The sequence below is a fragment of the Ambystoma mexicanum genome, chromosome 12 (assembly GCF_040938575.1).
Source record: "Ambystoma mexicanum isolate Mex_15411 chromosome 12, UKY_AmexF1_1, whole genome shotgun sequence".
Classification (NCBI taxonomy): domain Eukaryota; kingdom Metazoa; phylum Chordata; class Amphibia; order Caudata; family Ambystomatidae; genus Ambystoma; species Ambystoma mexicanum.
This window is the reverse complement of record NC_090936.1, coordinates 932,732,576-932,759,122: the sequence shown is the minus strand read 5'-3', so window position 1 is coordinate 932,759,122 and position 26,547 is coordinate 932,732,576. Positions and strand designations below refer to the sequence as shown.

The window sequence follows — 26,547 nt, the reverse complement described above, 5'->3', positions numbered from 1 at the left end:
CAATTCTTGAGTAAAAAAAAAAAAAGTGTTTTTTTTTTTAAAAGTGCCTGTGCGCAAAACTAACTTCCTCTGGTGACCCCATGGGGTCAACACAGGTAGTTACAGTCCTCAGCCACAAAGCGTTAATTTATCCGACAAACATTGCAGAAATAAATAAATTCGTCAAGAAGATCTTGGGACTTGATAATGGAGGAAGGAGAGACTAATTTGTATCACGGCATATTGAGGGTTACCTCGGGAATACCATTCATTTTTAGTGAGCACGGGTCCATACAATTGCCCAGTACTCACAAACTATGAACAATGGGATTAATATAGTAGCAATTACTTTGCATTTAAATATCCCATTTCAGGCAAGTAGGACCCACCATGCAAGAGAGGAACGGGCTCCGGCCCAGACATGCCCGTTCCTCTCTTGCATGGTTCTGCGAGGGGCAAAAGGCGAGCCGAGATGAAGGGAGGAGGTGGTGAGGAGAAGAGAGTGCTGGCCCAGGAGAAGGATTATGTGGACAGGTGCTGTGCAGGAGTTCCTCTCGGTGTGGGCAGCACAGTGGATTCCTAAACCCCTGATTAGCCGTGGGCTGCTGCTCAGAGGGCCATTGTGCGGAGTTACTTTCAAGGTTTGTCATCTCTGGACATATGTTTAGCAGGGCTTGCGGCGACACAGCCTGTCTGCCCCAAAAATCGTTCTTTTGAATTGCGAATGTCACCGAAGATGAACCTTTATCAGCTGAGAAACTTAACCTTTGCAGTGCTTTTTTTCCTCGTCTAGAGACAAAGAACAACAGCGGGAGCTCAGTTACGTTTACCTCTAAGCACAGTGCGGAATGATGAAATGTCCATGCATTATACCAAGTACATTGGACATTATAGATGTGGCCAGTGGGGTATCAAAGCATGGTGAATACCACATGTACCGCACAATATGTTACCCTAGTACTACCCCAATAACACACTGCAACCTGCAAATGGGCCTCAGTGGACCACCTGCCAAGGTTTCTGGAAGTTGCTTATGATCTTGATCTGTGATCTATGATATGATCTGATCGGTTATTTATAACGCGCTTAATACCCATGCAGCAGTGATCCCAATCATAAAAGTGAAACAGGCAAGCCCAACAGGTATAACTTATTTTCACTCTTTTGGTAGCACAGTCTGAGGGCAGCCTATACCCTTCAGGAGAGGTGCGAGCTGATACATTTGCAACACAAAAAACAATAGTACTATGTTCCCAAAATACCTTAGTTCTTGTCTTTTGGATCTCAGCAGAGCCAGGCTTTTCAGCATCAGACCAGAAGCATGGGTGCCTTTGTGCTGGACTGGGGTCAAGTCGGAGAGCAGCAGCGGTGGGCCCCAATGATGCAGTTCTGTTTTGCAGTGGTGCTGATTTGCGGGTAGAAAACGCTGAGAACAGTAGGCCGTGCCAAGTGGATGGCACTGGAAGACTCGGTGACCTCTGGGCCCGGACAAGGGAATACTTGCCTTTGGCTCTGTGCAGGCTCGGCTGACACAACACGGCATATGGTTACAGCAAAGATGTCAAAGCTTCAGCATTGTCATTGAGCAGAACTCTGAGATTCAGGGGTGGTGGAGCGTTGAGGTCCAGAATGATTATGATGGTGTCAATGGGGCCAGCGCTGAGCAGCTCCGCTCAGGAGGGCCATGGGCCCGTGTGGGGCCGACAGGCCAGTGGGCAGACTCCAACAGGCCTGCTCGAGCCATCCTGCTATTTATACAAATCTCGGGCCGAGCAGGGCCTGATGGGAGAAAGGAACTGCGCTACAATGTGCTCTTCTGCTGGGTTCTGCCTGCTGGAGCTTCCCCCTACACGCAGGACAGGCAGCTCTGCAGATGCTCAAAGCTTCCAGGGGTTTGGGGGGTTGGGGCTGGGTCAGGGCCTGCCTTCTCACCCTCGCTTAGCGGGGCTTCCCAGAACTGACCCAACCCCTGCCCTCTTGCATGCAACTCATACTTAGCTGGCAGGGGAGAATCTGATCTCAAGGGCAGATCTCCCAGGGTGAGGCTTACCCATTGCACATCGGATTTGCTGACCCATGCTATATTCCCAAACGCGGGGTACACAACTGCATTATTTCTGGTAGTGGGGGACTGCGTTCGCGCTCTCCCCGTGATTTATTGGTGAAAGAACAGGTAAAGTGTGCACTAGGCCTGCTAGGTTGCATACTTTAAGATTGTGCTCACATTGCGTTTCTTCAATTAGGTTCACCTTTGGGTGATCGCTTTTCCACATTTTATCTGTTGAATTGAATTATGCTTCTTTCATCACCACAGAAGTAATGTGTATTACAGAGATAAGTTGCCATATGTATTGGGCACACCAACAGCAGAAAAGAACATTTTACAACACAACACATTTTAATGATCAATGTGTCCACAGTGTAAGACAGCACTGTCACTGATGTAACACATTGTCATGCTTGTTGTACCCAAAATATGCCCCTGTAGCAACATGTCTATGCTGGCTGTTCCCAATTTAGGCCAGCATTGTCCTGAACAAAGCATGATTGATGCTGTTTTTTTCACCTGGCGTGTTTTAGCCTTAGCACAACCTGAAGTTGTTTATACTCAAATATGTATGCTTGAAATTGTCTACATTCAAATATGTATACTTGATGAGACTCTCTAAGTGAGAGATACAGATTTATTGCCTACTTTGCATATTGTCACTTCCTTGGTGATTGGCACTAATCACTTTTCAGCACTGGTCACGGTTAGTTTTTATGTGATTGTTTTTTATGTGATTGCTTTTAAATATCGGTTTTATATTAAAATTGTTAATTTTAGAACAATAATTCTTGAGGTCAGGTTGTATTTTCCATGATCCTCCACTTGTCATTGTTCAAACTGTTTGGAAGTGAGACAGCCCGATGACCATCCAGTGAATTACGTGCCATACCTATAATAGGTCTGGGAGCTTATTGTTTTTGTACCCCAAGCTCATACCTGAGACCCAACGAGAAGTCAGAAGGTACGAGGGATGTTGGGGGAAGGCACAGGAAACCAGAGCAACAGAGTCTGTGACCCATACGAGAACCGGGAAGGTCCGGGGGCCAGAGAAATAGGGTCTGGGACTAATATGAGAACTGACAATGTCTGGGGAGCCAGAAAAACAGGGTCTGTGACACGCATGAAACCCAGAGGCCCTGGAAGACCACGAAGGTGGTTCTGGCGCCCACTATCCAGAGAGAAGGTCACCACTAACCTTCTCCTTTGTTACAGTGTCTGCCAGGTTAGTGAACCAGACCTGTTACACTAAGAAGGCCAAAGGAAGAGCTATACCCCCTGGCATTGTGAAAGCCTGAAAAAGGCCAGACAAGAGGCATACCCCCTGACACTGTGATCGGTCCACCGCAAAGAGAAACCAGAGGAAGGGAGTAATTCCCCTGGTGTTTGTGAACACTGTGATAGAAAGCAAAAACAAGCAAGGCATTCATGACATTTTGAGGAGCCTCAAAAAAGCTAGGAAAAGGGAGTCATTCACCCTGTTGTATGTGAATCTTTTTGTGCTGGAAGCCAAGAGAAGGGAGGCTTTCTCTTGGCACTAGAAGAAGCCTGAGCAAGACCAAGAGAAGGGATTCATTTTCGTTATCTCAAGGGTTCGAATTGGAAGTTTGTTTTCTTTAAGAACTTATTTTCCTTTGGAACTTTGGTTTGCACACTTTGGAACCTTTTTTCATTACACCATTTGGATCCTTAATTTACATCTTGTAAAAGAACTGTGACCTAGGGAACGGAGTCAATCATTCAGGCAGTGGTTCCCTTACCCATAGGAACTGTAAATCACCGTCCAGGAGAAGGGAGCCATTCTCCTGGACCAAGAACAGTGTTACAAGCTTTAGGTTAGCTGTAACTTTAAGGGACGGAATTATATTTTGGACACAGGCAGGTGTAATAGTTACTTTCGACAGACATCCTGACAGAATCCTTAGTTTTAGTTCAGGCAGGGAAACCCTTCTTAGTGTTAGGGAAAGTTAGTTTCTCCTTTTCATTGAATAACAGGTTATGCCAACCAATAGGCCAATCCTGTGCCAACCTCCTCCTTTTCACACCCTTATAGTTGACAGAGAAAGATCGTTACCAGAAGGGCTATGATTTTTGACATGAGCAGAAAGGGCAGGGAGTAAATGAGACAGCTACTAAAAACGGTGATAGTGCAGAATACTCTGATAGCAGTGGCTAGAACATTGGAGACAAAGTTGCAGGAAACAACACTTGCTTCTATGTGGAATAATAGGACCACCAAAGATGTTCAAGGTAAAGTATGGTTTCCAGCATGTGTGAAACAAGTAACAATATCACTGGCCAAGTGATGCTTGATGTTTTCAAGGCTACACATCATGTAGGTTTTGCCCGAGGAGTTGTATCACTATCCAAGGCTGAAAATGGTGATAGATGGCTTATCATTAGACATGTCATGGCTTCCCCTCCATGACATGACTATTGTTAAGCCATATATCACCATTTTAAGTACCTTTTTGGTGTCTTCTGGGATCTGATAAACCCCATAACCAAAGTGAGCAACACGATAGGCAGAGTCAGACACACATACAAAGTGAGGCATGGACAAGGCATGAGGGATTTGATAAGACTCCAAAAAGCTGGAGAAGGGAATGGAGTATTGATTTCTTGTCAGAAGAGTGGTCGGAAATGATGGGAAAAGATGAGGACATTGAAACTGTAAAGATACTGATCTCTGCTGGAAACGTGGTAAGGTTAAAGTGCCCTATTCGCACATCTGCTTGAATGTTAAACTGTGAAAACTTTCTCGGAGGACAGTATGGAAAGAATTGACCAGCCATGCTCTGCAGAATGGAACAATGATCATTGTTCAACAAATTGCCTAAAAACGATTTCTTCAAGAGGGAAAATAAAAAGTGGATATGAAAATTGGAGGATTGCTGGGAAAACAGTTCTACTACATTGCTTTAAAACACAAATAACTTTGGGAGTATAAGAATGGCTATCAGAAATGTCTACACTGGCATTGCTTGCAAGGGTGGCAAAGAGTGGCCGTGATTAAAAAAAAAAAACAGTTTCAGTGATTTGGGGAGAATACATGGAGAACTATGACTGGAAATTAACTATGCCAATATACGTCCAATAAACCTGGGCAAAAAGGCAACTGGAGAGTGACTCTGCAAGGAATACCTGTATAAGCACATCTTTAGCATATCTTTTGACATATAAAGGTGGTTTATTTTGCTTATATGCAATACATTTTTCAATTTAAAAAAAAGAGTAAATAATGAAACCTTAATTTAAAATGATGGGGTTCATGAACGACATTCCAGCTACTATAGATACATTTGTCAGAAAAGATTATGTTGCAACACCGAAATTGTGCAATTTAATTCACAAAACAAATCTCTTCCAAGTAAATTGAAGGCCGCTGGAGGGTAAGGAGAAATGCATGTGCGTCAATAATGGGACCCAAGGTAACTTTAAGAGACTTAGTGACTTGATTACTGGTACCAAGCATCGAACACATTGCCCATCGACTACCCATTGAATATATGGGGCCCTCTTCAACCACAGCTATCAGGGGACTGATAGTGAACTTATCTCTCAGTCTGAGTCAGATTGGATCTTGTTCAATTTGTGGCTGCAGTGGTTGACAGGGGCGTTGCTAGGGCAGGGCTAAGGGGGCTATAAGCCCCTGATCTTTTGGTTGTAGAGCCGGATACAATCTCAGGAGCTACTGCCAAAAGACTAGCTAGCCCCGAGTCCCAACAGTTCCGACATCAGCTTAGCCCTGGGTCTTTTCCAGACCTAGCAATTCCCCTGGTGGTTGAAGATACACCATGGTGGATTAGCATCCAGGAAGGGACCTGGCATACTAGTATTTGGATTTGGTAGGGAACCTGGCATGTTAGTATTGAGTTTGAGAGGGAACCTTCTTGTGTTTGAAAAAAAATATTTCATTGTTGTCTATACGGGAATTCATTTTTCCAATGCCCCATCTGGTTAAAACAGTAGCATACCTTAGGATCCACACACTGTTCCTTCTAATTCATATTTGGAATCCCTGACTCCTTCCCCTGCCCAGACCTCTCAAACCTCCATGAAACCCTGCCCATGCCTCTGCTGGTGGTTTCTCCTATCATTGCAAATTTCCAATTGCAGAGTCACATGCTTGTTCTCAATATTTTCCTTCCTTCCTTTGTTCGTGGCATGCCAAGCAATGATTTGCCGTTACAGCCAATTCCGATAATGGTTTATTTTGCCAACCTTAAGTTGAGCTTGTACTTTAGGCTGCAAAACAGAAACAAAAGAATTAGCAATGCATTTCAGTCTCATCAGGTTTATTAATGACTGAATGTTCAGTGAATATCTATATAAATATAGTTTGCCTTTACTTGGCTTAAAATGTCCTACTTTTCCCCCAATCGTTTTTATGGGGCACACTTCTGGGATAGCGGCAATCAGTCTATTACTAACTGGTTCTATGGCATCGCCAGTGCCTGGATCAGCTGCGGGCGATTGGCATGCCATACTAATCTCCTTCTGACCTCCGTGGACGTTATCACTCTCATGAGCTGATTCATATCAGCGCAGGGAAGATTATAACACTGAATCACAGTCAGAACTTCTTGGATATAACGCAAAGGCTCCTGCCGTATATTAGGACATTATTTGGCCAAATTGCGCAAATCCCCAGCAGTCCAGGGGACATGGACAGTGAGCAGGTGGGGTTCTTCTCCTCCTTCCACAGCAGTCCCCAGAACCTATCAAATAAGCACTTGAAATAATTACCCATGTGTGTATCTGCCCTCATCACAGGAGGAAGGTGAGATGCGTACTGGCACAAAATTGGGAACTGTCCCATCTCCAGTTAGTGGAAGAAAGGGACCTGAAATACTCATTCCCAGCTGCATTATCATAGTCAGAACCAATGCCTTGTGAGGCAGCACAGTAGGTACCTTTACAATTACCAGGGCTGTAGCGGTCAAGACCATCGTCCCATCTCCTGTGGTCACAGTACGCACATTAGTAAAGAAATCAAGGATATCGTATGTACGATGTCTCGGAGGACGGGCAAGAAATATCTTGGATATATGAGCTCTTGAGTGCAAAGGCGGGGAAGGAGCTGCTCCAACTGAAGCTTGACTGAGAGGGGGAGGTGGGTGAACCCATGACGGAGGGACAAATGGGATAGAGCCCAAAAGGTACCATAAGAAGGTTTTCCGGAATGTGAGACGCCAACAGATCCAGCTGTATGTCACCCACAGAGCTTACTTGACCCCCGGCAGAATAGCCAGGTTCGGTGGCTCGGCCATACAGAAATGCCCCAGGTGCGGGGAGGAAGAGGCTGGGCTGTTGCATATGTTCTGGGCTTGCCCAGAGGTGAAGATATTCTGGGTAGAACTGAAGACGAGAATGGCCAGTCGAGGGGTGGTGCTTGACGTGGGGTCTGCTTGGGCATGTATGCTTGGGAGTTTCCCTAGGCCATGGAATCTAAAACATATTAGCAAAATGAAAGACCTGGCCTACATCTTGGCCAAGTGCAAAATTGCAATGTGCTGGAAAGCAGCCCACCGGCCTACAGTGGAGATGTGGTGGGCAGACCTCCTGAAATGGGCTGAAGCAGAAAATGCAGTCTGGTATGAAGCGGTCACTAGAGAGTGGGCGAGGAAGAGGTAGCCTTGAGACAACTGGTGACCTCGATGGCAAACCCCCACCAGGTCAATCATGAAACAGAAGACTGGCATGAGTTGACAATTGGGACACCTGAGGAAGCTCAGGTGGATGGCACAGATACAACGGCTCGAGTTTTTGGGGAGGGAGGTGGAGGACGGAGGAGAGTATTGAATAATGTAATGCCTTAACATTGATCATGAACGTCCTAAATGGTTGTAATGTTTGGAGTGTTATTTGTTTAAAATAATAAAATTTGTTAAAAAAAAAAAAGGATATTGTTTACTGTCTCTTAATTTTGTCAATCTTCCTGTTTCTCATCTCTGATCTGGGACTATATTAGATGACCTAGTTATATCACATGCCCCTTCGCTTGTTAAGAATATTATCTGACCTTTAAGTTGCTCTTCTGAGTACTTTAGTCCTCTAAAATTCGATGCAATCGGTCTAGTTGTTACCTCCTCTAGCCATGTGGCATACAACCCCTTGTCTCAGACTTACTTTTCTCTTCTACACCTCTTGAGCACGTCTCAAAGCCGCTTATTCCATCAAGTTAATAGTACCCTCTAATGAAAACTGAGTATGTTGATTATCCTACGTCAGCAGATGCCAAACATTGAGAAACTCACATGGATAATTTTTGTAGTTGGTGTACATAAAATGACCAGGTGTAGCCTTTGCTGGTGCATACACCTGCTTAAGATTGTCTTTTGCCCATGTCTGTCCTCGGTTTAGTACCACTCTTATAATATCATTCACCCCTGTAAAATGTATACTGTGACTCTACCCTTAGACGGTCCTGAGAAGGGGAGGGATTTTACTGAGATTGCATCAAGAGGTACTGAAAGGTCGTAAGGACATAAGGACTCTTATTCTGAACTTGCCCCATCTGTCCCTATTTAATTTGGGCTGTACTGTTTTCCCAGTGCTTACTGATTTTACCAGAACACCAGGAACTATTTAGGATCCACAAACTCTTATCAGATCAGAAACCAGAGATTACTACCGACACTTATCAGACCAGAATTATTTAAATTTAAAATGTGCTCATACTTTGCCAAATTTATATCAGGAAACAATATATATATATATAACACTAAGAATCATGATAATAAGCCAGGCAAAGATAAACAGAAAAATAAAATAACAATCCCAAAACCTCCAACCCATATTAGCTTAACTTTGTCTTGTTTATCCACCGTGGTAACCTGTGCCTCACGCAAGTGCAACACTTAGTCAACCTTCTCCCGGACACTGCTTAGAGTTTTACACCAGGACTGGTTACTTCTTAATTTCCTGTGCACTAGAGCATACAAGAGGAGGTCGTCTGCATGGCTTGGTGATGAATCCACCCTGCACGGCATTCACAAGTTGCAGCTCCAGATTTGTCAGAGAAACCAGGCTCATGCATACATTCCACATGATGGCAAACAGGGATTTTATTCATTGGCTTGCAAATCAAGGAAAAAGCATCCTGCATCTAACGGGACCCCATCTGACTGATCTGACCTGCCCTCCAGACCCCATACCTTTATAGAACACCAGTCACATGGCCCGAGAAAGGTAGAGAAAAACTAACATTGGCCCTTGCAGTACATTTATCCGGCCTCCCACCAAAACGATAGATATAATATTCATCCTGGGGTAGTCCTTCCTTCGTTTCTGTTACCATTATTGACGTTTTAGAATACTTTCCGGTTTGCCGATCATGGCTGAGGGGCATTATACCTCCATACCCATGATGACTTCCAGTTGCTTATGAGCCCCTTTATGGTTCAATACTAGTTTATACATGCTCTATCCACAAAGAGGGGGGAGGACTTCAACATTGGCCCAGTTACCTCTACAGGACAGCGACCTTTGGTCTGATTCTTCATGCGCATGTCTACAGTGTATGTTATGACTGGACAAGCAATGGCTATGCGAAAAACCGGACTAGGGAAACCTAAATTAAATTCTTAGAAAATCTAAGGGAAATGGTCAATATGACCTCATGGGGTGGGGGCAAATTCATTTTGGTTCATAACTAAGAGCCCACCTACAAGAGAAATCTTGCCCCTGCTCTTTTGCTTTAAAATAAATGAGTACATCCTACTTTCACAACACCTCTCATGTTATATTTAATAGTAAATGCAATAATCCATGAATATAAGTAAAGAAGTTGTGGATGTCAGATAGTTCCTGGACTAACATAGAAGTCTATGCTAGGGAAGTATTCCTTACTATAAGAAAAGGCCTGAAAGCAATAGCTTTCACAATAGAGTGATCGTTCAAAATACAATGCCACCTCATTTAGGGACTCATGTGGACTTAAATACACACTAAAGCATATCTACAAAAATGTACCACTTCAAACGCACACAAACATGCAGCTTTCAGAGGTTAGCTGTTAGGCTGGGTACTATAGGAGGAAGAAAACCCTAATTCCTAATTGGACTACAGTGCAATACAACAGCAATCGACAGTACACACAAATACATACAAACTTAAAAGCACAGGATGACATGTGATCAAAGATATACCAAGAAAAAATGCACAGCGTTTAGTAATAATAAATAATTAAAATTCAGATTCTTCTCCCAAAATACTGTACCCTTTAGACACTTTAGGTATAGAACATGATATAACTGAAATACTAGACAAGATGACAAAAATGTCTAGTATTGGATAAACGCCTAAAAGGAAACAACTAAATAGGCTATGCTGTTAATCAGAAGGTGTACAAAAGGTTGCAACAAACATATGGGATTTGTATTCTTCAATTACTTAGCACCCAGTCAATAATCTTGTTATGTCCTCTCGCAGGAGACACCATAGTCTACAAGAAAGGATTCAAGATAAGAGCTGCCAAAGTCAAACTTAGCGAGTCTGGTGGCCCCTCGGTTAACCGTATTCAGTAACGTGAAGTTTCCTCCTGGACCTCAGCTTTATAGTAAGTATCTGAAGGACCATGGGTTCACAACAGGTCCCTCTTGGACAACAGATTCGCAATGGGTCTCCCTTAAGGACCTTGGCTGTCACAATGGACTCTTCAAGGACCATGGATGTCACAAGGAGTTCCTCAGGGATCTTGGCTTCACAACTGGTTCTTCCGTAATCTCAGCTTCACAATGGGACCCTCAAAAGTCTTAGCTTCACAACTATTGGTAATGGGCATTTCTTCCCTCCCATTAGGATCCTTGTCAGGCAGCATATGTTCTTCAACACTCCTGCCATGGATTCTTCTGTTATACCTTAGGTTCTCTGGTGAATGGCCACAGGCTTCAAATAAAAAAAACACTTTTAGTGAGTGGTTCAGTGTAGCACACACTCTAGATGCTTTCCTTCTCAAATGGTCTTCCAACTTGCCCTTAGGGCTTCATCACCTTTCACCACGGCTACTCATCCCACTCAGTCTGGACATCATTAATGTCCCGCTTTTTCTGCATCCTCCAGTAGTCTGTTCCCCTGTGTGGTTTCACACTCTTAGGATCTTTGACTGGGGGCTTGGTAAGCATTCTTGTCTCTGATAGGTGAATTCTTAGAGCCGACTGGATAATTGTGAAACATGCCCCATTACCTCTCATTAATCTGTAGTAGTGGGGCGTCAGCATTGGTTTATAGTTTCACACTCAATGGGGCTTTCAGCATGGGCCTGCAAAGGTTTAAATAGATCTATGGTGTGTAGAGCAATATTAGATTTCTCTAGATGGAGAGTGACTACATGTTGGGTGCTTAAACACTAAGCCTTTGAGGTGGTGTCTGTGTACTCACCCGACAGGACGCTTCCTTGTGGGTTACTTTGTAGCATGAAAACTTCCTGGGTATGCCAAACTATTGCTCTTGGTCTGCTTATGCATGTTTCGCCAGGTTTTGGTATTCTACATGATTTTGCAAGACACTCTTAGGGCTTTACCACATCTCTTTGGGTGGGTAGGACAGTGGGATCACACCTCATCTATTCTCTGGGAGGCAAATAGGGTAGTAGCTTGACCAGTCCCGTGCCCCACATGAAAGAATGGGGCATGCTGATAACCCACCACATCACCTACAATGATCAAGAGAAGCAATGCACATTCCTGCACGTGTTGTGCTGGATGATATGCAAGAGGTCCATTGTGACAATGGACATGAACACAAAACTAATAGAGATGCCCATTTTGAATATTATAGAACAAAAACGTTTAAGATGAACCTATTGGTTATATTCTATCACACAGGTGAGAAAGGATGCTCAAATGTCCTTCTTGAAATTCTTTAAACCAATCCCAACGATTTATTTATTAAAGCCCATTTTATGCTTATAAGAATAGGGACCATTATGGCCATATAAAAACTCCTGTTGCCTGCTGTCACAAACTGTTTTTTCAGAATGTTTTCTTGCAACCAATAGCTTCCTAACCTCGCAGCCAAATTAACAACCATGTACTAATTACAAGTTATTGCAATACATTGCATGTGGCCTAATTCATATTGAGAGCACCATAATTGAGAATGCATAAATCAAATTATCTGCATTGAAAATGCTAGTGATGTGGAGCTTCCTCAGTACTAGTTATAGATAGGCATGGAATACCCCATATGTCTCCAATTTCACAAATCTTTCAAAACTTGTTTTTTTCCAACAACACCTGACTAAGGACTAACCGTAATGGATACAGACCGATACACAAACAGCACCTCACAGTACTGTGCTACTGTTAAAAGATGTCTGCCCAAACACTGGTTACCCACACCCTGTACAGTGCTCCTTTGCTCTTGAACTAGGTATGCACTTTAAACACTAAAATGCATAATACATAAATAAAAAGATGGGCGTTATAAATGATAATGACCAACTTGATCACCTAACAAAATGACAATGTATGTGCATGGTATGTGCATCCTTCTCTTCCCCCACCCTCAAGCCACGCGATTCCTCCCAAGACTTTGCCAGCCACTGTTGACCCTACGCACTTTCTTCCTCCATTGAGCATTAATAACGACATCATTTAAAAAAAATCTTTTTATTGGCATTTTTCAAGAAAACCGGCATTAACCTGCGAAGATGAACTCTTCCCCAACATTACCCACATTCCATCAATAACATTGTTTGAAACAGGGCTCTCCATTTTGATTACAGTTGTTTGGGTAGGAGTTCATAGCGTACTGATTTAGGGTTGTTTGCCATCATCGTCCACCTTTTTGCGATTAGGCTTATGGTTGTGCACCACTTTGCATTTCCTCTTTTCGTCCTCAGGGGGTTGCCATTCGCATCTCATGATTGGGATATAAGATAATGAACATATGGGCCCCACATGTCTCTTGCATCAGTTCAGTGAATCGATAACCAATTGTAGCCCATCTCCATAGCATTACAATACAGGATAGTATCAGCCTGCCAGTTGTGAATTTTCTGGAGTTTTGTTGCCCCACATATCATCGCTACATGCATGCCTCCTAGCCACGTGCAGAAGTAGTCCAATCAGTCTCATCATACCCCTTCGGATCCATTTGGTGTAACCCTGCAGTGCCATCATAGGTTTCGGATCTGTTCTCTTCCCCATTTCCCTTATAGTCTCAAACACTGATTCCCAGAATGAGAAAACCGGGGGGCATTTCCAGACGACATGTATAAAGTGGACTGTCACAGTGCCACATCTGGCACAACCACTGGAAGCCCCTGGGAAGTAACCGTGCAGTTGAACAGGTGTATAGTAGAATTGGTGCAGGTACTTTCAGTGAATTTGTTTAAATATAGCATTTACTGTCACCCTCCTCATTTCCTAATTTAGCATTGATAGCATTCCTCACAACAATATCTCCATTCCTCGCAAGATATTCTGTGTCCTAAGGAGGGTTCCCATTTTTCTCTGGAGTTTGAGGCTCACGGCATAAATGACTGAGACCACCCTAGTATTGTACCCTCCTTAGAGTACCTTGTCTAATATGGGAGCTATATTCGGTTGTTTGGGGAATGTCGGGAATATTTGCTGTAGAGAAGTTCTAAGCCTGTAATATAGGAACACATCCAGAGCGGTCAATGCCGCTCCTGATTTTGAACTCTTCAAGTGTTATGAACCACCCGTTGGGGAATAGATCACAGTAATATACCAGCTTTAGTCGCTTCATGAGATTAACAAAGCCAATTTCACTATTAAGGGGGATCCCCATATTGCTGCGCCGCTGCTTTCCACCCAAATAGTTGAGCTTCTCTGTGTGCTAGTACTTTAAACTGTCGGAGGTGCTTCATAATTTCTGCTTATTCTATGGACGTCAGTGTGACTACAGCTACTTGCAGTGCGCGTGTATGGGCCCCTCTGTCGGCTAGTTCTCTCCTAATTTGTATCAGCATCCCAGCTTCTCACGATATGCACCCCCCCCTCTCGTCACACATTTAAAGCTCTCCCAGAGGACCCCGGATGACTCCATCGACATCTCCATTAATGTCGAAAACATTGCTCCTGTTAGGCCCTCTCAGAACAGGGTGTCTGTCTGGGCTTCGCCCTTAAACCTCCAGGGCCTTCTCTCCCTCTCCCGACCCACCAGCTCCACATTCATTAATACCGGGGCATGGTCCGATAGTGTGCGTGCCAGGATTACTACCTCTGTGATTACCCCCAGAATTAGCTGAGAGACCAAGGAAAAGTCTAGGTGGGATGCAGAGTTGTGAACAGATGAGTGGAAAGTATACTGTAGTACCTCCTGATTCCTAAATCTCCAGACATCTTCAACCTCCCATGTTTGACACATGCCCTGATGTTTGCTGTTCCCCTTAGTCACCAGGCCGTGGGGGTCCCCTGTGTGCCCCAGGTTCGGGTCTATGACTGCATTAAAATCCCCAGCCCAGATAATATCCCCAGTTGGGGATCCCCCAGGTGGAGGTCTATCCACTCAACCGTTGTTAGTGTCTTGATTCAGGCCATAGTAGTTAATTAAGGTGTAGAATCAGCCCTGGACAGGTCCTTGTACTATTAGACCACTTCCCTCCCAGTCTTTGATTGTGGCAATCATACAAAACCCTATGGAGCTGTAAATGAGAATGCATACCCGTCTTGGATACGAGGAGTAAGAGGGAAAATAGCGGTGACATCCCTAGTTCTTTTCAAATTTTGACTCTACATCTGGTGTTAAGTGTGTCTCTTGTAGGAACGCTATTCCAACCTGATGTTGCTGCATATAAAGTAGGACCTTGCTACATTTAGATGGACAATTTAGCCCCCTTACATTCCACATAAAACATCCAAGTGATCCGGGCATTACATATGGTGGTAATCCTGTCCCGAGTTTCATAATTTGGCCAATATGGGCCCATGTAAATCGCCTTTGTGTGTCCCAGATGTGTGATCCTTGCCCTTTCTGGTTTCTAGAGTTCCCCCCTTCCTGCTTCCCTCCCTTCTCCCCCCGTCCCCCACCAACAACCCCAACCTGGTAATCTGTTCTGCCTCCCCAAGCTGACCACCCTAACAAGTCAGCATTACCCCTAAATAAACTTTCATTCCCCACCCATTGTCAGTTCTTTCCCGTCACCCGTGTTGTCTGATGGTTACGAATAGGGAAAAAGCATGTCAATTGCAGCGTCACTCATTGTTTCCCCCATGTCTGGGGTTTCGTGCTAACTGTTCAAGGGAAGCGTCAGCTTCGTCCGGGACAGAGTGTGCTCTCCTGTGTTCTATTCGTAGTTTGGCCGGGAACATCTCTCGCCACATCCTTTTCTTCACATCTATGCATGTTCTTCGAGATGCCTGTACCGTGTCAGAAGCATCTGGAAAACGTTTCATGGTGTCGCCCTTATCTGTCAAGGTTTCCTTTTCCCTTGCTTTACGGAGAGCTAGATCTCTATCCCGATAATTCTGCAGTCACGCTATAATCTGGCGCAGGGGGTTCCGGGTATCAACCTCCTGCCGTTTGATATCCGGTGCGCCCTTTCCACAATAAAAAATGCTAAGAAATCTTCTGCTCCCAACGCCTCTCTCTGGATCTCTTCGACTAAGGGTTCCATGTTTCTTTGCTCCACTGCTTTAGACACTCCTATTATTTGGATTGTTCCTTCTGGGTCTAGATTCAAGGTCTTCCTGTTTTTCGGCCAGTTCTTTTATTGCTCATTTCACTTGTGGCATGTCCCTGAATGTCGACGCAGATTCATCTTCAACTCCCTTCTGCTTCATCCAGTCGCTCCCCAGGTTTGTCGAGACAGATCTGAATGTTGTCCACCTTGCATGTTAAAGTGTCCATCTTCCCATTGAGAGACGCGATTTAAGTGTTGTGGGTCATGGGTTGAGCACTCCGGTCATGTAAATCATTCTTGGTTTTCTTATTTTTGGCCTGGGTGGGGGTGTTGTATTGAAGTTTGGATTGCTGTTTGCCCCTCTATTCGCTTTGGACATCTTGCCAGGTATATGACAGTTTTTCACTCAGGATGCCCTGCTTCACCTTCAGAGCTCAATTTCCCAGAGTTGGTTACAATGGTCTAGTTTAACGTATGTAAAATCAAAGGCCCAATCTCCTGGTAAAGTTCCCTGTATCGGGGCTGGAATTATTCAGCTCACAAGCTATTTTTCATCCGTGTCCGAGTAAGCACTGCGTGTATTCCAAAGAATTTCCCCATTGTCCGCTCTCTCTGATATTATGTTATGCTGGCCATTGTCTGTAGTGGTGGGTCCCGATCCAGTAATCGGTTCGCCCTTCCAGGGGAGTGGTATGTCAAATTAATTCCACCATTAGAGGGGAGAAAAGTGTTATGTCCCTGGGTACCGTCTCGGTCCCCGGGTCTCCACTTCGTGAGGTCGTTTTTACAGCCCTTGCAATGATTAGAGGCCTACTGTTCTGCGATTTCTTGGTTTGTAACCCCTCCCTGTTACCCTATTGGTCCCCGGTGTAACCCCTCCCTGCAGTTACTAATGGCCCGGTAGTTGCCTCAGTACCTAACTCAAAGGTGTGGAGGGGGGAGGGGGAAGAGGCTCAGATTCAGCCCCCACGGGGCCATCTAGTCTTCAAAACTGACTAGTTGACACTCAGATTGGCACGTACCTTAATATGTGCTTGCGGGTTGTGCCGTGCAGGTTTGCCTGTTGTGGGCCCCTCCTTGCTGCGTGTGATTGCTCTCCAAGTCACATGGTTCAGGTCAGTCCTCCAGCTGTGTGTGGGTGTCTCCTAGGATCTCCTACACTGGATACGCGGCCCGCTCCTAGCTCAGCCGGTGGTACTCCGCGACTCAGGGTGGCCCGTTGCTGCAGCCTCTGATTGTACCTTCTGCTATGCGCCAGTTACTGGCCAGGCTAATGTCAGATCGGGCGCTTTTCTAGGCAGCTCCGCTCCTGGAATCAGGGACGCATGCTTTCTTCTGCTGGATGCCCAGATCTCCTTTACATTACATCGCCACCCTCACCGGTGTGATGGGGCTCCTCTGGCCTTAATTCCTTCACGTTATGCTCACCACTGCACACCAGGTTTGCATCTTACTCGGGACCGCCTCCTCTTCAGAAGGTTCCACTTCTCAGTGCGAGGGCCGCGGTGCAGGTGGCTCTGGTGGCGCTATTTCTAGCTCTGCATCCCGGGGTCCAACAGACTCAGGATTTCGTTCAATTGTAGATGGGATATTCCCATAGCTAGACGCCACAGAAGATCCTGCAGATCAGCCGGGAGTTGATGGGATCTTGTCCGGATTTAATGAGGTGTAGGGAGAACACAGGGCCGCAGCCATCTTGGCTGGGCTCTCTAGCGCCCTTCGAATAACTACATCATTGCTTGGCCCGCCCTTACCTCATCCTGCCTGCCAGCACACGCCCCTCACCCACTCGCCCTCACAAGACCTCCACCCCATGCAAAGGCCCACTCAGACTCCACAGGCTCCTCCCCACACTCGCCTACTAGTTCCTTTCTCCTCCAATCTCACACCAGGAGCATGCGCCTCTGCTCATGCACCCACAGCCCCTCTCCGAGCCCTGATTACATTCCACCTCCTACCGCCCTCCTACCATCCTACCTGTCCCTTTATCTCCCCAACACACCTCGCCCCCTCACTTGTGCCTTCATCAACGCAAGGTTCATAATTGCCTGTGACATTGGAGACCTCATCACATGCAATAACCTTGACCTCCTTGCTATTACAGAATCCTGGCTTCACTCAGCAGCCAGTCCTGCTCGCTCTATAGCCATTCCCCCAGGCTACTCGATCCTCGATTTGACCACACACTGAATAGGGGTGGTGGGGTCACCCTTAAGTACAGGTAATCTCTCACCATTAGACCCATCTCCGCAAGCTCACCCCCCACCTGTGACCTACTCTGCGCCAAACGTTCCACTTTGCCCACCACCACTATCTCTATCCTCATATACCGCCTGCCAGGTCCACCCATTGCATTCAAGGAAAACCTTCAGATCCCCAGCATCAACCTGAAAACAGCCTCTAAATTGCTCTTCCTTGGGGAACTCTACCTCAGCTTCAACGATTTGACTGACAAAGACACCCTCTGCCTCTGCAATGCAATTCGTGCCCTAGGCTACACCAAAAGCATCATTGCTTCATCCCACGTGCTGGGTCGGACTATCGATTGGCTTGTGGACATCAACTGCAATATCTCAGTCACCTCTATCCCGCCCGGACCCCGGTCTGACCACCAGATCATCTCCTTTTTCATATCAGTAGCAACTCAGCCTACCGCTACTACCTCCTCCCTGCCGCAGCACTCACATGCTACTCCCGCAACTTGACCAAAGACAGCCACCTTCCCATGCTAGCAGCATACTTCTCCCTCTCCCTTCCTCCAATCCACTGCACAGGTGGATTTTGACAATACCGCCATCAACGCTGCAGTCAACACACTCGCCCCTCTCAAACTCTGTCAAGCCAAACCCTCTGCACACAAAAACGCTTGTTTTACCCCCGACCTACAAACCTGGTGTTCCAAGAAATGCTCCATTGAATCTGTATGGTGCAAAAACCCTGACTGACACCAATAAAGTCTGCTTCAAAGCCATATCTAGGAAATACAAACAAGCTGTTCACAAAGCCAAAGCTTACCCAGACAGAATCTCAAAGGCCAAATCCCATTCACATGAACACTTCACCATTCTACGTGAACTCGAAACCCCAATCCTAACCCCAGCCAATTTCTTTAAAGAGGATGTCTATTCAGAACGTCCTTATGAATAAAATCACCACCCTCCAAGATAAAATTCATAAGAAGCAAGAGCTTATTCATTTCAAACCTTAGTGCCTTGACCACTCTCCCATTCCAGCGCCTCCAACCCTACCTGCAACCTTCGACCCCCTTCAGCTTCCAGTAACAGAAGCCAAATCAGCCTGGATCATAAACTGCCTCAAACCCTCTCACTGCCAAGGAGACATGTCCTGTCCCTCTCATCACGGACTGCACTGAAGTCCTCTCACCCATCATCACGGCCACCATCAACACCTCTTTGCCTTCTGCGCTGTTCCGACTAGCCTCAAAGAGGTCTTGATTTCTCCTCTCAAGAAAGCATCCCCTCGACCAATGCATCCATCCAATGATTGTCCTATCACCACTGTCCCATTTCTCTTAAAGATCCTGAACCGTGCAGCCTACATCCAGATCCAGAACTACCTCAAAAACCATAATAACCATAGCCCCCAACAAGCAGACATCCGCCCAGGTTACGGCTCTGCTGGACCTAAAGAACCAATTGGACGTCATCCCAGACTCTGGCAACCTTGCCCTGTTACTTCTTCTTGATCTATCTGCTGGCTTTGATGTGGTGAACCACCAAACCCTCGGTCATCACTTCACCTTCGCCACTAACTTTTCCCCCAAAGCAAGTAGATGGGTTACCTCATTCCTTGCAGACAGAACCGCCAGCAAATGTCCTCAAAATGCCAGCACCCACCCTACTCCTGTTCAATGTGAAGTCTCACAAGGTTCTTGCACCTCCAAAACACTACACAATACTACAATTTATGTGCCAAACCCCTCTTCAAACACCTTGATTCCGTCAGTATCTCCTACACCAACTATACCAAAGACAAAAAAATCCTCCTGCCACTCTCCGGAGACTACACCAATGACACTACCGCAATCAATAAGATCTATGATACCATCCAAGTATGGATGGCCACTCAACTCTGCCTCAACGATAAGACTGAGATCCTTATCGTGGGGTCCCCCTTGCACCTATCTAAACCCTGTCTTTCACACCTTCAAAATTGACGCCTTCACGATCGCACTCTCCACCACCGTCAAGACACTGGGTCTCTATTTAGACTGCACCCTTAATATGTCTTGAGAGGTCAACGCCATTGCCGCCTCTGCTGCCCACTCCACCAAGCTTATAAATGCCAGAAAACCTTTCCTTTCCTCACACAAACCCCTCACCATAGGCAGACCTATCATTGGTTCTCAGCTCGAGTGCTGCAACTCCCCCTTTGCTGGCACATCTGAACGCAACCTCAACAAATTCCAAGTCATTCAAAATAACGCCATCCGTGCGGCCTTGGACCTCTCTAAGAGTGACCACATCAGTCTCTAGACGAAAAGCACACTGACTTCCCGTGGGTGAGCGCATCAATTTCCAAATTCTCTCAATCACTCACAAGAGCCTCTTGAACTCTGCTCCCTTCTACCTCTCGCAAAGACTAAACAAGTCCACTTCAAAGTGACCAGTTCGCATAATCTACAGCCAAAGCCTGGTCACACCGAGCTTCAAGCACACTAGGGCAGGGGGCTCTAGCTTCCCAGTCATAGCCACTCAAACTCTCTGCCACTCAACCTGCGCTCTGAACCTTCATACTGGCCTTTCAGAAGACAATAAAAAACATGGCTTTTCTATTGATGTTCCTCCTCCCTCCTCCTTACTTGTACAGTAAACTGTAGTTTTCTGTTGATTAATGCATGTTTAATACATGCAAGGAAAATTGACGATGGAACAGTTCTACAAAGAGTCAAACTAAAATAAGCAGTTGTAAACTTACCCTCTCTGACTGGGGAGCGTGTAGCACCAAGTCCGTTGCACCAAGGTGAATCTTTGACTTTTAAACCCACATATTTCTCATCTTCTGTTTGTTTTGAAGGTAGAAAAACTAGGTTAGTTTTGCAACCAATGCCTTGGGTCTGATCTTTTTCTAGGAAAAACATTAACATACAAATAAGAAAAATTAGAGCACAATCTCTTTGAAGTTCCTGCAAAATTCTTAAATGAAAATGGCAATTTATGATATTTCAGGAAACAATGACGCAGGCAACATTAAAGGAGTAATTTGGCTATATCCTATAGACGAGGACATTTTTCATGAGTAGACAGAGGTTCATAAAGACTTACAATTCACATTAGTTAACTCAGTGAAAATGCAGGCTGTATAATTATGTTCTATACATTGTTCTTCATTTTTTTCTTACAACTAACCTGCACAGCTCAATACTGTGAATACACAGTGACAGCCAGTTCCTATTTAAACTGTCCATTTTGCAAAATGGGCCCCTATGGTATATTAAATTATAACTTTTAAAAAATGTAAAAATTGTTCTACTGCTAATTGTCACATTTATGAGTATTAGAGATTCCAGACACATTCATACTTGGAAAAGCTATGTACTTTGGCACAGTACGACACCCAGGTGTGTACAACACCCAGGTTGACATTAAGCTAACGGGGGACTATGTTCAAGACCTGGCCGCCCTGACCTGAGTGTATAATCAAATAGAATCTTGAATGTCCCCAATTGGCTCTGTTTGAATGGAAACATGGTGGGATCTCAGCAGGCTCTGACCAAATTGAGTCCCAGCTACAAATATTTTGAGTTAGGCTCAAACACCATCAATGTCCAAATACAGGTCAAAACCTTGGGTGTGCAGATTGAATCCTCTCTCAATGCTGACACCCATGTTAGCCAGCTGACCCGCACCTGTAATTACCATCTGCGCTTGCTTAGGACTTTGCGCCACTTTATCTCAGAAAAAAACAGTGCCACTGTTGCTCAAGCAACTATTTTGTCCAGATTGGACTATTGCAACTCCTTACTGTTTGGAGCCTCCTCTAACCAGAGACGTTTTTATGGGAGGGCAAAAGGGGCTCTTGCCCAGGGCCCCCACCTTGGAGGGGGCCCCACAAGGCTAGCTGATCTGAAGTAGTAAGATTCCATTGTTCACCAGTCTGAAATAGCACGTCAGGATATTTAATGGGGTGCGGCTGAGGCTTGCCTTTCTATTTTGGCAAGTGCATTCTGCCTTGATCAATTCATCATGTATTGCTTTCGGTGTTCACTGTGGTTCTGTCAAAACCAGACAATCTTTGTCTCAACCCCCTCTTTGCCTGAAGCCAGTTTGCAGCCAAACTTTACTCACAGGAGCACAGTCTGTAGGAGTATGAGAAAGCACCTAACAGACTAGGGGCTTGAGTGAAAAGGCAGGAGCAGCAGCAACAGAGCTAGAGGAAACAACAATAACAGCTGTTTACTACTTTGATCGAAAGTACCAACCGTATCCGACACCACCCCCTATTTCCCACTCTTACCTGCTCCGTGAAGAACAAAACCCGAAACCTACTTGGCCACAACGGAGGAAATGGAATGAGGAACCAAATAAAGAAGGTCCAGGAGAAGTCCCGTAATCCAAACAGGAAAGGATTGACAACAGTTTGTGTCCTACTGCAGAGCGTCCAGGTATTTAGTGAAAAGGAGTGACCAAAGAAGAAAACAGAAGAGCGTCCACAACAGTCACTCTTGTGTCCAAATGAAATCCTTGTGGTTCAGCAGAGCGTCCCCGGGTGCAGGTAAATGAATCTGTGTATGGAGGTATGGAGGAGGGGGCAAAAGAAACAAGGAAAGAAGGAGTAAAGGAAATAAAAGAGGAGAATACAGGTAAGGAGCGGGTCAAAGTGGGAGCAGGGGGGATACTTGACCAGGTTTCAGAAGCGATAACGCTGAGTTGCAGAGTTCCGGGGTAGCGGCGTAACAGAACAGTAGGCAGTGGGAGTCCAGGTAACATATGCCGGGTCAGGAGTAACAGGAATCAATCCGAAGGAGCCGAATACCAGAAAACAGGGGCAGTTCAAAATGGGCAATCCGTAATAACAGGCCAAAGAGTCAAAACAGGTTCAAGAAACAAGATAGCAGAAAACGGACACTACAAAACTGGCTGTAGAACTCAGTTAAGGAGCACCGTTCCGTGTGCGCAGCAAGAATAAGTAGTACTCGCATACAGACGTGAATGATGGTCCGTGCGTATCACGTGACCATAACGCCTGACTCGAGTACTAACACGGAATGCTGGATGCTGCAGTCCACACAGAACCGCCGTGTTTTCGGCGTTGAGCCAGACGCCAAGGAATCTTCCAAGTGATTGGAGGGGCCATCGCAAGTCTTCGTGACTTTAGATAAGGTCGATTTACAACAGGTATACATAGTTTGTGTGTTCCTTATGGCACAACTCCTGTAGCATTCTTTCCTTCCTGTGGGAATTATGTTGATCATATGCAATAGGCAATGGTGATACATTGGCATATTGATAAATTGAGTGCCACAATGGTTCAGAAGTTAGCTTAGTGCATGAAGCCCCCATTGCAGAGATATGTGTTCATATGCAAAATTAGAATATCCCATTCCAGCAAGGCTGGCTGAGCCTTTCCTATGTCGGAAGTTTATAAACCTGCCCACATATGTACCACGTTTTGCAGAACAACATCTGTTATCATCAGCAATGTACCTGTACCAGATAGGGGTTGCTATAAAAACTTACTTCATCCGTATGGTGAAGGTCTAGAAATTGGTTTGTTCAGATGGGGTGTTGTAAAGCCTAGGCAATCCCCTCCAACGATGAGCATTAACAGTTAGTCCAAGAGGTGAATAAGTATCCAAATTCAAGACTATGGAATGACAGTGTTCATGTTTGTATCCTGGATTTGCCAGCAGACGATAGAGTGATCCTGGTCAAATCATCTAATATATCTTACATCACTGTGCTGTGAGGTTTGCCTTCTGACATGATGCTGGTATCGTTTAGCCCATTTTTTGATCCTTCTTATGTAGGCTATTTGGGTGGAATGGGTGGTAGACGGAAGAGTGGACCATATGTTGCAGGCCTCAGGCAAGCATATTTTATGGTCTGCTTGTTTGACGCAAAAAATTGGTTTGCTTTTTGATAAAATTCAAAGGTTTTTATGTACGTTTCTGAATGAAAATGTCACAAGCCATTGTTTTGGAAGTATTTAAAGCTTTAAAATACAACAGATAAACCCAGATTACATGTGTTAAATGTCACCGATTGGTATGCTGGTTCTTATATACTTCCCTTGATGCTGGAGAGAATGAAGCTAGAATAATTCCCATTTTGCATAATACCCTTCTATAATATTTTCTTTAAAAATGGTCATGTTTGGTAATGTAATTTGTGTACTTTCCAAATCCGTTTCTTTATAAAAATGAAATTGTTTTAGTTCATGGTAACAACTGGAAAAGAAAGTTTTCAAATGCAGGAATTGCAGAGTTGGCCCAAATCCCAGCTTCACCCCTTCACCCCTTAACCAATGTGTGATCCTGGGCATCTCATTTAATTTTGTATTGCCTATCCTCTCAATATTGTCAGTCCCTAAACCTTTCAAAATAGTCAGCCCTCCTGAGTGTTTTCCTTCTCATGGTATGATCTTTATAAAAGCCTTATTCGTGGTTTCACTGTGTTAAAAGTGAGCATATTTATATCGCACACCGCAGGCATTTGTTCCTTTTGATATCTAATGGCAACACTATTTGAAAACCATATCCCACTTCTAATCTCAGGTTGTCTGGATAAAGACACCTTCCCGGTAGCTTCTAAATGCCTCCACTATCCATGATAAGGGTAGGTGTAGCGTTCTCCTTCCTTCCAATTGGTGGGCTCTATCCATGCATGAGCACTTTTGCATTCTGTGAGGCAGCTAATACGTGTTCTCTGTCTATTCTGGGTTACATGCACCTTTTACATACAGTTATGCATTAATACTACATCTACCTTCCTGGATGTTATTGATAAAACGTATCCTGTATGTACTAGAACAGTTACCCCTTTGTAGACTGCTAATGTTGGTCTTCAAATGCTACTTGTTCATCATTCTGATTAGAGCAAGAATGAGGAGGGTAATGGGGCCTAAAGGGAGTAAACGTGATTATTATTCTGCAAGACAGCATATCAACCTACAGGATGTGAGCGCGATGGGTGGGGGCAAGGGGTGCGACAGGTATCCTTGAACCCTTAATTGCGTTGGTTTGGTGGAGAGATGTGCGTGCCCAGGGCCCCAAAAGTGTTTAGGATGGCCCTGCCTCTAACAACCTGAAAAAGTGCTTACGATGGCCCTGCCTCTAACAACCTGAAAAAATGTCAGATACTGCAGAATGATGCTGTACGTATCACCAAAAAGATCCGAAGAAGCTGCAGCATCACCAAGAGGGTCTGCACTGGCTTCCAGTTAACAAGTGTATCCTCTTTAATTTACCATCGCTCACTGGTGCATCTTTGGAATTGCTCCCAAGCATTTAAAAGTTTGGGTTCCCTTGAACACTCAAGTAGAACGCTGCGCTCTTCATCTCAGTCTCAACTTCGTTGTCCAATTTCAAGCGCAAAAGGGGCATGGGAAGATCCGCCCCAATTAGAGCAGCTAAATCTTGGAACACTCTGCCCCCTGTTCTTTGGCAAGAAGTAAACCTTGGAATGTTAAGGAAATCGTTGAAAACTTTTCTGTTCAACTAGTTTCCAACCCGATTGATTCTCTGAATGATTACTTTCGACTGTCCTGTTTTTGATGGTTGACTTTTGCATGCAGTTGTTGCGCCACGATGCCCGCGGGCTGTTGGTGCAATACAAACAACTTAAAAAAAAATATCACATTTTGTCAAATTCTATCCTCGCTAGACCATTTTTCCACTTTCAGGATCCCAGGTCCTGCTTGCACTATTTGCTCATTCTCGCCACGTTTTCTTTAATCTTTGGAGACACCTTCTCGCGCTCCCTTCTTCCAGACCACTAAATACATCCTTTTCCTTTAAGACTCCAACGCCGATGGTATATGTTCTGCGAACACATTGGCTATGTCCAACTAAATAGTAGTCATAATTTCCACTTGCTGAATTCTTCATATGCAACGATTCTGTCATTCCTACTGCCATTGAAAGAATTATATAGAATTTTGTTGAAGCACATAAAGAGGATCATATGTGGCACACCTGAAGTGGCACCGGAAACCGCTTACAATCTATTGCACATAGGCAATTAAGGCTAGCACTTTACCACATTTGCATATTTCCATCAACGCAGCATCTAAGAACTATGAACTTCAGTTCAAATTTTGATTTCTGTATATCTGGGGCTGACTGGGACAATTCTGCAGTCATAATATAAGGATTGAGGCATACTGCATCCATACTTGCAACATATAAGACGGCGCGAGTTATTTGTGCCCCTGACAATCAGCACGGCAATGTATACGGTTATGTGGGGTTTCTCAGAATTCGCTCAATGTACTATTATGTGTGTACTTTATGAACTGCATGCGTATTCCAACTAGAGCTAGCAGAGCATCCATGCACCACACATTGTGCTCTTCTTTCTCTTTTGATACTGGGCCCCATCTATTCATGAGAACTAAAAAGTAAGCCTGTCATGAGAAACATGGAACGCATTCCGAACGGTAACCTCTTTAAATCAAAGGGCCTGGAATTGACCTTTAGTACAACGTTCAGGATGCCGGGGATAATAAGCCATCAAACCATCAGTGTTGTGGGGGTGCCAGCCATGGACATACAGCGGGCCCCCTGAGTGCCATGGTCACCGGTACTCCACAGACCCAGTGCCTGTGGGGGTTGTGGCCTGCCGTGGACATCCGGCAGACCCCATGGTACTACAGTACACCAGCACCAATGGGGTTGGGGGCACAGCCTGCCATGCCCCTGACCATGCAGACCTCTGCCACTGTCCTGGCACGAGGGTCCCAC

At 45.0% G+C, this 26,547-nt stretch overlaps 1 protein-coding gene and 1 non-coding gene across 5 annotated transcripts in view; one reads left to right on the top strand and one right to left on the bottom strand.

The window, feature by feature from the left end:
- LOC138514122 (protein NEDD1-like) overlaps positions 1–26,547 on the bottom strand; it is a 1,166,279-nt gene that overhangs the window by 284,840 nt on the left and 854,892 nt on the right. For 3 of the 4 annotated variants that reach the window (XM_069629417.1, XM_069629420.1, XM_069629419.1), the window contains exon 13: positions 20,562–20,711. In XM_069629417.1, coding sequence (XP_069485518.1) covers positions 20,562–20,711 — 150 coding nt within the window. The remainder of the gene's footprint in view (positions 1–20,561; positions 20,712–26,547) is intronic. The other variant, XM_069629418.1, reaches the window with a different exon arrangement.
- Positions 1,970–2,131, top strand: LOC138514782 (U1 spliceosomal RNA). Its single transcript, XR_011281936.1, has one exon. It is a non-coding gene; the product is annotated as a U1 spliceosomal RNA (small nuclear RNA).